This window comes from Aquarana catesbeiana, linkage group LG01, assembly GCF_042186555.1.
Source record: "Aquarana catesbeiana isolate 2022-GZ linkage group LG01, ASM4218655v1, whole genome shotgun sequence".
Classification (NCBI taxonomy): domain Eukaryota; kingdom Metazoa; phylum Chordata; class Amphibia; order Anura; family Ranidae; genus Aquarana; species Aquarana catesbeiana.
In genome coordinates, this window is record NC_133324.1 from 453,902,546 (window position 1) to 453,919,983 (window position 17,438).

Sequence of the window (17,438 nt, forward strand, 5' to 3'; positions counted from 1 at the left end):
AGCATGCCAAATCATGGTGAGGTGTGGAACAGCCAATCCTTGCAGAGCTGCTGAAGAAAGGAGTGGGGGAGGGAATTTAAAAAATAATGCATGTCTTAGGCTAATGTACGAGATATGTAAATCACCTGTCACTCACAGCAAGGGGGAGTATTTGACAAAGTTTTTCTCTGTTTTGTCAAGTTTTATCTCACTGAACAATAAAAGAGGATTGATCAGAGCTGGATTAACTTTGTGGCAAGACTGGACTCAAATTATAGGAAATCTTATACTCTACAGTATGATATAAAAAAAAAAAAAAAATCGGGTTTACATCCACTTTAAGTAAAAATCAATATTTTTTGCTAGAAAATTACTTGGAACCCCCAAACATTTTATATATTTTAGCAGAGACCCTAGGGAATAAAATGGCAATTTCTGCAATTTTTTATGTCACACTGTATTTGCTCAGCGGTCTTTCAAATGCAATTTTTTGGGGAAAAAATACACTTCATGAATAATAAAATTATAAAATAATAACATTTTATAGATGATGTTACGCTGTGAGAATCGTGAGAGAATCGTGATCTATCTTCTAAGCAAAAAAATTGTGATTCTCATTTTAGCCAGAATCGTGCAGCTCTAGTTTACATCCACTTTAAGTGAGTCCTGCTTGCATACTGAGCAGTACTAGTTTAAAGCCAGCTCATTTATTTGTACTGGTTTCCTTACCATTTGCCATTTTACCTGTTCATCTAATGAATGTGTCTGCTGTCTGATTTATTGGACTGACTAGCTCCTAATGTCTGCAGTATATTAGCGGACTTTGTGGCCTTGTAGAGCACCAATTTTAATTATGTGGTGTAACCTTAAAAGGCTGCTGTTACAACCAGTAAAGATGTCAGGACTGCTCTATAAAAGAGTGTATGGAACATTTTTACTACTTTTTATGTACAGTGGATATAAAGTATACACACCCCTGGTAAAATGTCTCAGGTTTCTGTGATGTTAAAAATGAGACAAAGATAAATCATTTCAGAACTGTTCATATTTGGAACTGTTCATAATTCCCTCTACCTTGACTGACTGGCCCCTGTTCTAGCTGAAGAAAAACGGTCCCAAAGCATGATGCTGCCACCACCATGCTTCACGGTGGGTATGGTGTTCTTTTGGTGATATGCAGTGTTTTTGCACCAAACATATCTTTTGGAATTATGACCAAAAAGTTCAACCTTGGTTTCATCAGACCATAACACATTTTCCCACATGCTTTTGGGAGACTTCAGATGTGTTTTTTGCAAAATTTTGCCGGGCTTGGATGTTTTTCTTAAAGGCTTCCGTCTTGCCACTCTACCCCATAGCCTAGACATATGGAGAATGCGGGAGATTGTTGTCACATGTACCACACAGCCCTTACTTGCCAGATATTCCTGCAGCTCATTTTAATGTTGCTGTAGGCCTCTTGGCAGCTTCCCTGACCAGTTTTCTTTGTGTCTTTTCATCAATTTTGGAGGGACGTCCAGTTCTTGGTAATGTTTTCTCCACTTGATGATGACTGTCTTCACTGTGTTCCATGGCATATCGAATGCCTTGGAAATTCTTTTGTACCCTTCTCCTGACTGATACCTTTTAACAGTGAGATCCCTCTGATGCTTTGGAAGCTCTCTGTGGACCATAAATTTTGCTGGTAAGACCTATTAGAACAGCTAAACTTTATTTGGGGTTAATCAGAGACACTTTATATGATGGCAGGTGTGTACTGACTCCTATTTAACATGAGTTTAAATGTGATTACTTAATTCTTAACACGGTTACATCCCCCGTTTATGAGAGGGTGTGCACACTCATGCATGCAACATAATTATTTTTACTTCCCCCCTCTAAAAGATTTCAGTTTGTTTTTCAATTGAGTTGTACAGTTTATAGGTCACATTAAAGTGGGTGTAAACCATTACAGACCACTTTATGCTACAGGTAAGCCTATAATAAGGTTTACCTGTAGCTACCCAGGATATCTCCTAAACCTGCATGGTTTAGGAGATATCCCCTGTATTTCCATGTGCCGACTTCATCAGGACATGTGCACTGACACAAACTGAAGCAACGGCACGTATGTACGTATATATACTTTTGTTCGCTCTCTTAAATGTATTACCCAATGGGATGCATTGGCTAATGCCCTTATTTTAATATGCTTTTAAAGCAAACCCATCTCTCCTCTGTGTTCTTTGTTCCTAAGATTGTATCCCAGTTTATGCCATCTAGCAAGGTTCGTAGTTTAGGGAAGCATCCATGGCTGATGTAGGAGTCCATCATAAATGCAGAACATCTGGTACTGTAGGCTGGCTTGCTTAATCAGTTTTGGGCCTGGCTGTCTGCTCTGAGTTCTGTCTAGTGTCAGTAGTGTACAGAAGTCAGTAGTGCGCGGAGCAGTGTGGAGGGAAAATTAGGACTTGACCGGGTTGGGCAGGACATGGGGGGGGTTAGGAGGGTAGTGCCTACAGTATATGGGTTTAAAAAAATACTTTTAGGTGCCAGATGACTGTGTTCCCTTTTATAGAGAGTCAGAGATAGTGACTTGCCACCTTTCTGCAGAATTTTGTATTGATTTTGGCTTATTGGATTATTATATTATATAGGGCTGAAACAACTAATCGATTAATCGACAACTAATCGATTATGAAATTAATCGATTACTATTTTCATAATCGATTAATCGACCAGTAACATAATGGGGTTAAAAAACATACTAAAATGAGCCCTTTATAGTACAAAAAGAGCAAATAATCGCTACTGTAAATATTACAGTCACAGTTCTACAGTAAAAAAATAGTGATTATCTGCTTTTCTACTATAAAGGGCTAATTTTAGTTTTTTAACTCCATTATGTTACTAAACGTCTTAGACCTGGTTCACATCTTTGTTTTTTGGTGCTTTTTGCAGAAACGCACTACAGTTCATTTACATGGTTTCCTATGGGACACGTTCACATCTATGCTTTTTTCAGCAGCTGCGTATTTAGAAAGGGTCAGGGACTTTTTTTTTTTTTTAAACGCAAAACAATGCTTTTGTGGGTCAATATATTTCAATGGAAAAGCTACAGAAAAGCATGTAATGCGTTTTTGCAGCAATTTGTGTTTTTTAATCTGCCCAACAACAAATTGGCCAAAAATAATGCAAAAACACAAATCGCAGCAAAATTAACGTGCACAAAAATCAAAACGCACAGAAAAAGCACTGCAGAAACAGATCAAAAGCAAATTGCATAGGTGTGTACCGAGCCTTATGCTGGCCACACCGATCAATTTTCAGATGAGACTATTCAGATGAAAAATCTTTGTACATTCGCTGAATGAAAGAATGTTGTTTGAAATTTTCACTTGTTTTTAACATTCTGTTTTTAAAATTAATGTAATTTCTGAATGAAAACCACATACACTGTCTGAAAATTCCTTTGACCAAGAAGTTTCCTATTTTTATTATTTCCAAATTTTCCCGTCACTGTGGTTGAAAATTAACGTTGATTTGATCCCACTAATGATTAGAAAATCAAACGAACGTTCTTAAAATGAATTTTTTTTGAAGGAAGTCATTGCTTGTTTTTTTAAATAATAAAAAAAAAATGATCTCTGAGTATGATATTTACCAGATTCACCCTTTAGTAGTACATACAGTATATATCCTCTAATCGTATATACAGTATATCTCCTCTAATAGTATATACAGTATATCTCTTCTGTCTGTTATTCTCTGAGTGGATTAGATATTTTGCTCCCTAACCATATAGTTGGTTATTTATATTTACCACTACACAGAGATATTTAAAAATAAATTTGCCTTTTTTTAAAACATTACATATTAACTAAGTTATACACCACACTTTCTTTTAAGGTTATTAACCGATTAATCGAAACAATAATCGGCCAACTAATCGATTATGAAAATGATCGTTAGTTGCAGCCCTAATATTATATATAATAGTGAAAGCCAAGTTCTGTGCTAGACTGAGTTTCTTGTATGAGTTTCTTATAGTGGATGAAGGGAAGGGCATTATTTTTCTGGCAGTACTATAGTTTTCTGCTGAGTCACTGACCAGGCGCTGCTTTTGTCATTTGTTATTTTCACCAGGAACTTTTTAGAAGGTGCTGACTGTGTAGAAACCGAGGAGGAGGGAGAACTTCTGAAATACTAGGTGAAATGTAAAAGCTTTACAGTACTTAAAATTGTATAGACAGACTAACGATTGTTCGTTTAGAAGTTGTTGCTTCTCATTAGAATAACAGACAATGGAGTCCTAAGTCTCAACATGACTTTATGAATATTCTCTTCCTTTGTAGTCGGTACTCTTTGGGCTTTATTGTACAGTAATATGCGGAGCCCCACGGCAACCAGAGATTTCAGCAATATACTGCAGCCCCTTTTACTATAGTTTTGTATGTAGTAGTGCATTTCTGTACAATGTTAAACTTTAAATACACTGATCTAATATCGATCAGTTCCTGTTGAATTGGCCAAAATTGACTCCATAGGTGGCTTTGTCTGCACCACTTGGCTTGACAAGACTATTTTTTTGTTCATTCAACTGTTGTCAAAGTAGCCAGGTGGAAAATTTTTGACCGAGCAGTGCCTACATCCAATTACTATTTGGGTATTCTGACAGCTGCGAAATCTGGAGCTCAGAATGCAATAGCTGACGCTGCAGATTTAACCATCTGCACTTTTTAGCAAACTGAAACCTTAACATGTATGGGCAGCTTTAGCCACTGGTCAATGCAGAAAGTTTGTTTTAAATTAAAACCTTTTATTGGCTAACTGAAGTTATTGAAAATGTAAGACTACAGAATCTTTTAGATCCATTCTCTACACTTTACACAATGTTACAAAGCCAAAGGAAGGGATCTAAAGGGGGCTCAAAAGGTTGTAGCTTTAATAACTTGAGTTAGTTAATAAAACATTACCAACTATAATATTTCTGTATAGTTTGATATGGAAATCTCTCATCTCCTGTCTATGTAATGTATCTTTCCCCTACTCCTTCCTTTACTGAGAAGGCACCACAGTATGGTATCTGGTCAAGGCTCAAGGTGCTGAGCAAAGAAAATAAAGGTCCCACTGTTAGCATGTGAAGATTTCACTTTTTTTCACATGGAGACATTAAAAGCAGTTAAGGTAGTGCCATTTAAAATGCAAATCCATTTAAATCTGAATTTAAAAATAAGAGACTCTCTTACTTTGACTATTTGTGACCCAGTAAATACATATCACGTTAATTGGCATTGATCATCTATTGATCGCTATTTCCACTATAGGTTTTCTGTTTTTGAATGTTTTTTACTTCCTTATCCAACTGTTTTTTTTTATCAGTTTCTTGTATAGAGGGTAATAAAGCAGGATATATGGCTGGCAAAACCGAACTGTTTCTCTGCTAATTGTAGCATGTGAGCTTTTATTGTTGAGGCCTTAAAATTCTAAGCATTCCTGAAAATTAATTCATTAGAAATGTGTCATATGACCTGTTTTGTAAATGTAATTTTCTTTTCTCTGGGGTTTTTTTTTTTTTTTTTTTTTTTTTTTATATCCAATACCACCCAGAGTACAGCATTCTTTAGAAGAATGGAAAGATTTTGCTGTGAACTTTGTCCTTGTTTTACATTTAGTCACTAGAGAAACTGGTGTTACTCTTCTGATACTCTGAGTTTTACCAACAGGGTTTCAAAAACAAGGCACAGTAAGATAGGTACAGGAGGAGTCGAGGAAAAAAAAGAAAAAGATTTTCCTTCAATATACCTTCATGTTATTTATTATTATTATTATTATTATTATTATAATATTTTTTTTTTTCCCACAAGGCTTGAAGGTGTTGGTCTTTGTAGAAATGTTTGGAGTTCCTTGTCTAATCTTTGCTGAATCTTAGCCTTAACAGTCTAATTTACAGTACCCAGCCTGATGTAAATGGTCCATTGTTCGGTGTAATGCGCTGTGGTCTGTGTTGGCACTATTATAATAAATTCTGACAATCTCCTCTATTATTTTCTTCAGGTGTGTTTTGAGACAAGAATTATGAGTAACCCTTTCCAGCAACTAGTAGAGCCTCTTGATCCTGATGAACCAGACAAGAAGTTTTTCAATCTCCACAAGTTAAATGATGAAAGATATGGTGAGAAGTGTGTGGTGTTTTTTCACAAGGTGAAAGATATACAGTATCTCACAAAAGCGAGTGAGTACACCCCTCACATTTTTGTAAATATTTTATTATATCTTTTCATGTAAGAAATGACACTTTGCTACAATGTAAAGTAGTGAGTGACCAGCTTGTATAACAGTGTACATTTGCTGTCCCTTCAAAATAATTCAACACACAACCATTAAAGGGATTGTAAACCCTAGTGTTTTTTCAACTTAATGCATCCTATGCATTAAGGTGAAAAAACTTCTGGCAGTGACCCGACATTTTCACCTAGGGGTGTACTCACTTTTGTTGCCAGCGGTTTAGACATTAATGGCTGTGTGTTGAGTTATTTTGAGGGGACAGCAAATTTACACTGTTATACAAGATGTACACTCACTACTTTACATTGTAGCAAAGTGTAATTTCTTCAGTGTTGTCACATGAAAAGATATAAATAAAATATTTTACAAAAATGTGAGGGGTGTACCCACTTTTGTGAGATACTGTAGTAAGAAATAATTTGGAGAAAAATTTGTATGACAAACTTTAAAGTTGAAATATAGGTGAACATTAAAATAAACGTTTGTTTCTTTCAATAAACACTTAAAGGCTAAGTTTTTTTTGTTTTTTTGTTTTTTTTATTATATATATATATATATATATATATATATATATATTATAATTTTTTTTTTTTTTTTTTTATCAACACAAGGGTTGTTGTATCAGTGTGAAATGTCCTTTTTATGCTGCCCCTATAACCCTACAACCATAACCTTTCGGTGCTGCGGGGGGTTAATACGAGTGCTGGACTTGTGACAGGCAGGTGGAGGACTGAACGATCCACCTTCCCCATTCATAAATAGCTTTTCATTGCTGGATGCTATAGTACAGCTTCTATGAATGGAGGAGGAGGGTGGAAAGGGCAGGGCATAGGGTGATGAGTGCCTGTCACTGTTCTAGTGCTCATTTTACCTCTGCAGCACTGAAAGGTTATAGCTTCAGCGGTATGTGGCCAGAAAGGGGGTGAGGGCGGGGCGGTAGTTGGCTGAAATCTTTGGATTTCAACTAACAGTCCAGCCAGCACCACAACACTTTGCAAAAATTGTAAGAACCGTCACTTGTGCTGATTAAAAAAAAATGAGAAAGGTTAGGCTTTTAGTATTCAATAAAAGAGGGTTGGCCTAATCCCATCCAGAATTCAGATTCCTGTAATCCCATGTACAACACCCAGAACACATTTAAAGAAGCACGGTCAGCACTCTGCCCATTACTTGTCAGTCAACAGAATGAACAGTTTGAGAGTGCAGAGTGATGACTTGATCTGTCTGCTTCCCTGTCCAATCACTGGATTCCATTCAAGATTTGCTGTATGCAGGGAGCATACTAACCAGAGGAGAGAGCAGAGTGAGCATAGACCATCTCATCTATGTGGTGCTGCTTAATTATCCAGTCAGCAAGCTGAGAGCTGTGTTTTTGAATTTGTCTTCATGATAAAGCTGTGTTGCTGCTGTGGAGGTGAGGACCTAGCTATGCTGTCTGACAGGGGTGTCTCAGTCAAAACTAGCCAAACGGACATCGTGGGACATATATTTTACCTGTGTGTTTGTCTGTCTAAAATTAAGTGTGAACCTAAACCAACTTTAGGGTCTCTGCTCCGGCATCTGTGTCCCCCATTTGGTGTATTCCACTGAGGGTGCAGGTCAGACTAGGAGTCCACCCTGACTCCATGTAATTTGCAGAACAGCTGGGGCTGCTATCACCTATTGCACGCCGGGCTTGTATGGTGTGCGGTGGCTGTGATTTTCTTTCTCCTTGTTCTGCTGTCTAAAATTAAGTTTAACAGTTGTATGGCAATTGATGAGTATAGATTGAAAAAAGGAATAAGTCATGAAAACTACCATCATCCAGATTGAAATTGAGAGATTGGGGAAGTGGAGGTGCAGGGGCAGTTGCTGACCCACGCACATCCACACCTAAAGAGTTTTGTTATGGACTATCTCGGTACTTGGTAATAGATAACAATTGATTGGTCGTAGAATAAAGTTTAATGCATACAAAAAAAATTAATTATATATATATATATATATATATATATATATATATATATATATATATATATATATATATATAATGTGTGTGTGTGTGTGTGTATGTATGTATGTATGTGTATATATATATATATATATATATATATATATATATATATATATATATATATATATATATATATTATACATACACAGTGTATTTTCTTATAAAAACAATTTGTATACGTCCACAGTTAGCAAGCTACTGACGGGTTCACCCATAGTTTGTTGAGAGGGAGTATACATAAAAATCCTCAACCGGTTTCGTGGCAACAGACCGCTTCTTCAGGAGGGATGGTCTATAAAGACAAATAGTGCATTTACACAGAGCATAATAAACACACAGAAAATAATTTAGCAAAGAGTTACATTCAATGTTAAAATAAGAAGACCAGCTCACCCACTCAGGTGGGACCAGCAAGCGACAGGACTCAACAATTCCCCCCCCAGCGGACACGGGGATTGTAATAAACAGAATCTGATTAAAAAGTAATGTTGGAATTAAGAATTTAAAAGCTAAAAAACTTTGTACACACAAGGGTGTGATGGAGTGACGGGTAGACCGAGCCAGTGATAGCGTGAAAAATGGATAAGTGCTGCATAGGGAAGGGAGGGAAGAGGGAGGGGGAGGAAAAAGGGAGGGGGTGGGGAGGATGGAATGGGGGGGGAAGGGGGGCGTGTGTGTGTGGGGGCGGGAAAAGAAAACCGGAAGGGGGGGGGGTTGTACACCAAAGGTAGAGAGACACCCTGACCAACAACAGATATGCATGTTTGAAAGATAACTCACCAGGCCGTTAGGCTGGCCACCATAAACACATGGGCTGAATATACAGGAGGACAGTGCAGGGTGGATAGTAACAGAGTGGGAATAACTCCCAAAGTAAAGCAGAAGCTACTGAGTATATGTGGGCACAAATAGCGATTAGATCTGTGAAACCCCAGAATGACACTTCGATCTTTTCTTTCCCCGCCCCCACATACACACACACACACACACACCCCTCCTCCCCTCTTTCCCCCCCTCCTCCCCTCTTTCCCCCCCTCCTCCTCCCCTCTTTCCCCCCCCTCCTCCCCCTCTTTCCCCCCCCTCCTCCTCCCCTCTTTCCCCCCCTCCTCCTCCCCTCTTTTCCCCCCCCTCCTCCTCCCCTCTTTCCCCCCCCTCCTCCTCCCCTCTTTTCCCCCCCCCTCCTCCCCTCTTTCCCCCCCCTCCTCCCCTCTTTTCCCCCCCCTCCTCCCCTCTTTTCCCCCCCCTCCTCCCCTCTTTCCCCCCCCCCCTCCTCCCTCTTCCCCCCCCCCCCCTCCTCCCCTCTTTCCCCCCCCCCTCCTCCCCTCTTTCCCCCCCCTCCTCCTCCCCTCTTTCCCCCCCCTCCTCCTCCCCTCTTTCCCCCCCCCTCTTTCCCCCCCCCTCCTCCCCTCTTTTCCCCCCCCCCTCCTCCCCTCTTTCCCCCCCCCTCCTCCCCTCTTTCCCCCCCCCTCCTCCCCTCTCCCCCCCCCCCCCCTCCTCCCCTCTTTCCCCCCCCCCTCCTCCCCTCTTTCCCCCCCCCTCCTCCCCTCTTCTCCCCCCCTCCTCCCCTCTTTTCCCCCCCCTCCTCCCCTCTTTCTCCTCCCCTCTTTTTCCCCCCCCTCCTCCCTCTTTCTCCCCCCCCTCCTCCCTCTTTTCCCCCCCCCTCCTCCCCTCTTTCTCCTCCCCTCTTTTTCCCCCCCCTCCTCCCCTCTTTTTCCCCCCCTCCTCCCCTCTTTCCCCCCCCCTCCTCCCCTCTTTTCCCCCCCCTCCTCCCCTCCTCTCCCTCCCCCCTTCCCCTATCCAGCACTTATCCTTTTTTTCACGCTATCACTGGCTCGGTCTACCTTCACTCCATCACACCCTTGTGTATACCAAGTTTTTTAGCTTTTAAATTCTTAATTCCAACATTACTTTTTAATCAGATTCTGTTTATTACAATCCCCGTGTCCGCTGGGGGGGGAATTGTTGAGTCCTGTCGCTTGCTGGTCCCACCTGAGTGGGTGAGCTGGTCTTCTTATTTTAACATTGAATGTAACTCTTTGCTAAATTATTTTGCTGTGTTTATTATGCTCTGTGTAAATGCACTATTTGTCTTTATAGACCATCCCTCCTGAAGAAGTGGTCTCTTGCAGCGAAACCGGTTGAGGATTTTTATGTATACCCCCTCTCAACAAACTCTACGGGTGAACCCGTCAGTAGCTTGTTAACTGTGGTGTATACATATTGTTTTTATAAGAAAATACACTGTTTGTATATATAATTTTTTTTTGTATGCATTAAACTTTATTCTATGACCAATCAATTGTTATCTATTACCAAGTACCGAGATAGTCCATAACAAAACTCTTTAGGTGTGGACGTGTGTGGGTCAGCACCAGCAACTGCCCCTGCACCTCCACTTCCCCAATCTCTCAATCTAACAGTTGTATGATTAACAATTAATGGTAAATGGCTGTAATGCAGCTGTCCTAATGAATGCTTTTCTTTAGATTTAGACATAATATTCGTGACACAGGAGCTTATGATTGTAGTCCATGTAGAGCATGTTGCTGTAAGTCAGCTGCAAGTGCAGAATATCAATAAATCCAAATACATTTGATGAAGCTATTGCTAAATTTTTCTTATGAGTTGATTCCAGATTTAATATTTCAACCCTAATCTGTATAATTTATGTCTTCTCAGCACGTCTGCCCTTCTCCATTCGGGTGCTTTTGGAGTCGGCTATCCGGAACTGCGATGAATTTCTTGTAAAACCTAAAGATGTAGATAATATTCTGAATTGGAAAGTCACCCAGCATGAGAATGTGGAAGTGCCATTTCGTCCAGCACGCGTCATCCTGCAGGACTTTACGTAATTATTTTATTTTACTACTTTGTGAATCTTCACTAAGTAGTATACATATCCGATGATGATGTAAAATAAACTTTGCTTCCGAGTCTACTGCTTTCTGTTTGTTTAACAGGCCAGAAAACTTGAATGTGTAAAAATAAGGGTTTTCCCTTTCCCTAGTATGGGACTCCTTTTCCCTCATTCCTCTGGTGCTATCTTGAATAATAAAGCATGATAGAATAGTGCTTGCTGCTGCTAGAAACATTATTAAGAAATGAAGGGATAAGGTTCACCTGATAGTTGTGAGAAAAAGTTTGAAATCTCTTAAGAATGTTCTGGTGTTCTGTGTAAATTGCTCAAAAATGTGATAGGATCACTTAAGTCTATTTTAAGTCGTAATATAATAAGTCAGTCCCATATGATAAAGATCATACACGTTTTACATATCTTTATATAAAAAAAAATGTTTTTAAAATGGAGACTTTGTTTTGGATACAGTGGGAAAGTATAGGAACCTCATTTTGGTGTGTGGGGGTGTGTGGGGGTGTTTTTTTTTTTTTTTTTTTTTTTTTTTTTTTTTTTTGTCGTCATTGGTGCCACCAAGGTAGGAAATGATGGGGACATCAGACAGTTTGCCTGTGAGGGGCATAACAACGGGGCAGCTGAACTTTACTGTTCCCTGGCTGCCTGTTGCAAAACAGCAAGACGTGCCTCCCTGAAAGTATTCACAGCGCTTCATTTTTTCCACATTTTGTTATGTTGCAGCCTTATTCCAAAATGGATTGAATTAATTATTTTCCTCAAAATTCTACAAACAATACCCCCATAATAACAATGTGAAATAAGCTTGTTTGAAATCTTTGCAAACTTTTTAAAAATTAAAAAAATCAGATGTACATAAGTATTCACAGCCTTTGCCATGACACTCAAAATTGAACTTGGGTGCATCCGTTTCCACTGATCATTCCTAAGATGTTTCTACAACATGATTTGAGTCCACCTGTGGTAAATTCAGTTGATTGGACATGATGTGGAAAGACACACACCTGCCTATATAAGGTCCCACTGTTAACAGTGCATGTCGGAGCACAAACCAAACCATGAAGTCCAAGGAATTGTCTGTAGACCTCCAAGACAGGATTGTATCGAGGCACAGATTTGGGGAAGGGTACAGAAAAATGTCTGCAATATTGAAGGTCTCAATGAGCACAGTGGCCTCCATCATGCATAAAGGAGGAGGAGTTTGGAACCACCAGGACTCTTCCTAGAGCGCATGGCCTGGCCAAACTGAGCGACTGGGGGGAGAAGCACCTTAGTCAGGGAGGGGACCAAGAACCCAATGGTCACTCTGACAGAGCTCCAGTGTTTCTCTGTGGAAAGAGGAGAACCTTCCAGAAGAGCAACCATCTCTGCAGCACACCACCAATCAGAACTGTATGGTAGAGTGGCCAGACGGAAGCCACTCCTCAGTAAAAGGCATATGACAGCCCGCCTGAAGTTTGCCAAAAGGCACCTGAAGGACCCTCAGACCATGAGAAACAAAATTCTCTGGTCTGATGAAGCAAAGATTGAACTCTTTGGCCTGAATGGTAAGCATCATGTCTGGAGGAAACCAGGCAACGCTCATCATCTGGCCAATACCAGACCTACAGTGAAGCATGGTGGTGGCAGCATCTTGCTGTGGGAATGTCTTTCAGTGACATGAGCTGAAAGACTAGTCAGGATCGAGGGAAAGATGAATGCAGAAATGTACAGAAACATCCTTGATGAAAACCTGCTCTGGGGCGATCATTCATCTTCCAACAGGACAATGACCCTAAGCACACAGCCAAGATTAAAAAGAAGTGGCTTTGAGACAACTCTGTGAATGTCTTTGAGTGGCCCAGCCAGAGCCCAGACTTGAACCCGATTGAAAATCTCTGGAGAGATCAGAAAATGGCTGTGCAACGACGCTCCCCATCCAACCTGATGGCACTTGAGAGGTCCTACAAAGAAGAATGAGAGAAACTGCCCAAAAATAGGTGTGCCAAGCTTGCAGCATCATACTCCTAAAGACTTGTGGCTGTAATTGGTGCCAAAGGTGCTTCAACAAAATATTGAGCAAAGGCTGTAAATGCTTATGAGAATTGTACATAAGTTTACATACCCTGGCAGACTTGATATTTTTTTTTTTTTTTTTTTTGGCCAATTTTCAGAGAATATGAATGATAACACACAAACTTTTCTTTCACCCATGGTTAGTGTTTGACTGATGCCATTTATTATCAGTCAACTGTGTTTACTCTTTTTAAATCATAATGGCAACAGAAACTAGCCAAATGACCCTGATCAAAAGTTTACATAGCCCAGTTCTTAAAGCGGTTGTATACTTTACTTTTTTTTTTTTTTTTTTTTTTTTTTTTAACTTTTACCTGCAGGTAAGCCTATAATAAGGCTTACCTGTAGGTAAAAAAAAATTCTCCTAAACCTGTACAGTTTAGGAGATATTCCCCTTGCTATGAGCTGCTGACTACAGCGGCGCGTGCGCACAGGGGATTCTCGGCTGAAGGCCCGGCAACTGCCGGAAAATCTCATTATGGCTTTTGTTTTACAGGGGTAAAGGAAAAAAAAAAAATATTTCAGCGGGTATACAACCGCTTTAATACTGTGTATTGTCCTCTTTAACGTCAATGCCAGCTTGAAGTCTTTTGTGGTATTTGTGGCTGAGGCTCTTTATCTTCTCAGATGGTAAAGCTACCCATCACTCTTGGCAAAAAGCCTCCAGTTCCTGTAAATTATTGGGCTGTCTTGCATGAACTGCACGTTTTTGAGATCTCCCCAGAGTGGCTCAATGATATTGAGATCAGGAGACTGAGATGGCCACTCCAGAACCTTCACTTTATTCTGCTATAGCCAGTGACAGGTCGACCTTGGTCTTGTGTTTTGGATCATTGTCATGTTGGAATGTCGTCCCATGCGCAGCATCCTGGCTGATGAATGCAAATGTTCCTCCAGTATTTTTTGATAACATACTGCATTCATCTTGCCATCAATTTTGACCAAATTTCCTGTGCCTTTTGTAGCTCACACATCCCCAAAACATCAGCAATACACCGCTGTTTCACAGTAGGAATTGTGTACCTTTCATCGTAGGCCTTGTTGACGCCACTCCAAATTAAGCATTTATGGTTGTAGCCAAAAAGCTCAATTTCGGTCTCCTCACTCCAAATGACTTTGTGCCAGAAGGTTTGAGGCTTTTCTCTGTGCTGTTTGGCGTATTGTAAGTGGAATACTTTGTGGCATTTGCATAGTAATGGCTTTCTTCTGGCGACTCGAGCACGCAGCCCATCTTTCCTCAAGTGCCTCCTTATTGTGCATCTGGAAACAGCCACACCGCATGTTTTCAGAGTCCTGTATTTCACTTGAAGTTGTTTGTGGGTTTTTCTTTGCATCCCAAACAATTTTCCTGGCAGTTGTGGCTGAAATTGTAGTTGGTCTACCTGACCATGGTTTGTTTTCGACAGAACCCCCTCGTTTTCCACTTCTTGATTACAGTTTGAACACTGCTGATTGGCATTCTCAGTTCCTTGGATATCTTTTTATATCCATTTCCTGTTTTATACAGTTCAATTACCTTTTCCGGCAGATCCTTTTGACAATTCTTTTGCCTTCCCCATGACTCAGAATCCAGAAATGTCAGTGCAGCACTGGATGAAAGATGCAAGGATCTGCCAGGAGTCCAGAAACTCATTTGACCTTTTTATATATACACACACACTAATTACAAGCCAACAGATCACAGGTGAGGTGAGGTCAACTTGTGTGCATGTTATAAGGCCAAAATCACCAGGGTATGTAAACTTTTGATCAGGATCATTTGGGTAGTTTCTGTTGTGATTTATGATTTAAAAAGAGTAAACGCAGTTGATTGATCATAAATGGCTTCAGCCAAACACTAACCGTGAGTGAAAGAAAAGTTTGTGTTATCATTCATATTCTCTGAAAAATGGCCAATAAAGCATAAATTCTGCCAGGGTATGTAAACTTATGAACACAACTGTACATGTTTTTTATTTTTAAACATATGGAAAAAGTGAAGCGCTGTGAATACTTTCTGGATGGTATGTATGTATGTATATAATGAAAAGGATGGTAGGCAACTGAGTACACCACTAATTTCTGAATATGTACAAATATGAATCCCATTTACTTCTATAAAGCACATGGTAGAGAAAAGGAGTATAAAGATATTTATCCACTTAAAGTTCCTTCTATCCAAGTGCTAAATATTTGTTTCAGCAAAATCTATTTTAACCACTTCACTTCTCCCACCTGTACACCCCCATAGACTAGAGCGTTTTTTAAATTTAACATTTTGTTTTTCTTTTTATAATGTAGAAAAACAAATGACATGATTTATAACCTAGGATTTTCCAACAACAAAACCGTGGATTTTTTTCCAAAGGGTGTTGGCTCAAACTTGTCTTGCATACACACGGTCACACAAATGTTGTCGGAAAGAACGCGGTGACGTACAACACGTATGACTAGCCGAGAAAAATGAAGTTCAATAGCCAGTGCGGCTCTTCTGCTTGATTCCGAGCATGCGTAGACTATTGTGCATCGGACTTATGTATACACGATCGGAAAATTGGAGAACCTGCTCTCAAACATTTGTTGGCGGAAATTCCGACAACAAATGTTCTATGGAGCATACATACGGTTGGGCTTTCCGACAAGCTGACATCCAACATTTGTTGTCGGAAAATCCTATTGTGTGTACTGGGCAATAGATTGGAAATCTTCCAATGGTGACCTAATAGGATTCCCTCACCTTGGAGGGATTTCCTCTCGTGTCTTCTTTTGGCTATGGGACAGAAAGTGAAGGGAAATCTCGCCAATGGGACTGAGGATGGCAAAAAGCGGATGAGAGTTTATTACCCTCACAAGCTATCCAAAATGGGGTGGAAAAAACAAGGGCAAACAAGACTTTCTTTTCGTAATATTGTCTTGCAAACATTATTTTTCTCCTAAACCTTAGACAAAAAAAAAAATAACAGAACTAAAAAAAAAAAAATGCACTGTTTCTTTTTGAGCAGTGTTTAAAAAAAAAAAAAAAAGTTGTTAGTGTAGGTAAGAAGAAAGTATACGCTTCTATAATTTGTCCCATTATGACACTAAAATTATGATTCTTGTACTAAGCATTGTAAAATTATTTACAAATGAAATAAAGTTTTTTTTTTTTTTTTTGCTTTGTTTTGTTTAAATTGTGCTTTTGTAAATGTGTCACAAAAGAATAATGAACAAAACAAAGCAATTTAAATCTTAATGGTTAATAAAATAGAAATGAACAAACAGCAGGAAAATAATAGTTGAAGGGAGGAGAAGAAAGAGTTAATTAGGGCTGATTAGGGTTATAAGGGGTTAAACGGAATCAAATTTACTGACATGGGCAGGTGGAAGCACATTTTTAATCTGCAGATGGATGAAACAAGTAACAATGCTACTTTGTATCTGTTTCATCTGAAATATTGATAAACCCTGTATCAAACTTTTGTTTGGCAGCAGTAGCTGCTAGAGCTGCTGTATGTATACAGCAACTCCCACCTTTAATTAGATCTGAGAATTTCTGGGATTGTCCTGTGCACTATGATGAAGATTTTGGGGTGTGTGCAGTCCTAAACTAGGTAAAATGTCAGTGAATAAAATGGACAGTGCAGAGAAAGCATGATAGAAATAATCAAAATAATTTAGGTAGTAGAATACAGTTTAATTATTTAACAATTTTACTTTACTGTACTTGAGTAAGCACAAGGAAGGAATCAAACCTTCACTGTTGCTGTAAAGTAGGTACCAAAGGTTTGGGCACCAGTAGTGTAGACTTTGACAATGCTGCTACACTTGGAGCAGTGTCTTAGCAGTATTGTCAACTCTCCATGAGAACTGGTGTTGCTATACAAAAACTACCAGTTTAGATGCCAAACATTTTTTTACCTGGGATCACATTTTACGAGAACTAAATGCTTGTTTAACCACTTGCCGACTGCGCTATAGCCGAATGACTGCTGCCGTGCGGTCGTCCATTTCTGGGAGGGCGTCTTATTGACATCCTCCCAGGACCACGCGCGCAGTGTCCCAATTATCAGTGCTGCATATTGGTGCCCATCGGTGCAGTCTCATCAGTGAAGGAGAAAAATTACCTGTTTGCAAAATTTTATAACCGAAACTAAGAAACTTTTTTATTTTTATTTTATTTTTTTCAAAATTTTTGGTCTTTCTTTTGTTTAGCAAAATATAAAAAACCCAGTGGTGATTAAGTACTGCCAAAAGAGCTCTATTTATTTATGTAAAAAAATAAAATAAAATAATAATTTCATATGGGTACAGTGCTGC

The 17,438-nt window shown here is 39.5% G+C and overlaps 1 protein-coding gene across 4 annotated transcripts in view; it reads left to right on the top strand.

Moving 5' to 3' along the window:
- Positions 1–17,438, top strand: part of ACO1 (aconitase 1) — a 109,186-nt gene that overhangs the window by 29,157 nt on the left and 62,591 nt on the right. For 3 of the 4 annotated variants that reach the window (XM_073636756.1, XM_073636730.1, XM_073636740.1), the window contains exons 2-3: positions 6,016–6,133; positions 10,919–11,087. In XM_073636756.1, coding sequence (XP_073492857.1) covers positions 6,037–6,133; positions 10,919–11,087 — 266 coding nt within the window. In that variant the 5' untranslated portion in view covers positions 6,016–6,036. Of the gene's footprint in view, positions 1–4,104; positions 4,169–6,015; positions 6,134–10,918; positions 11,088–17,438 lie in introns of all 4 variants that reach the window. The other variant, XM_073636750.1, reaches the window with a different exon arrangement.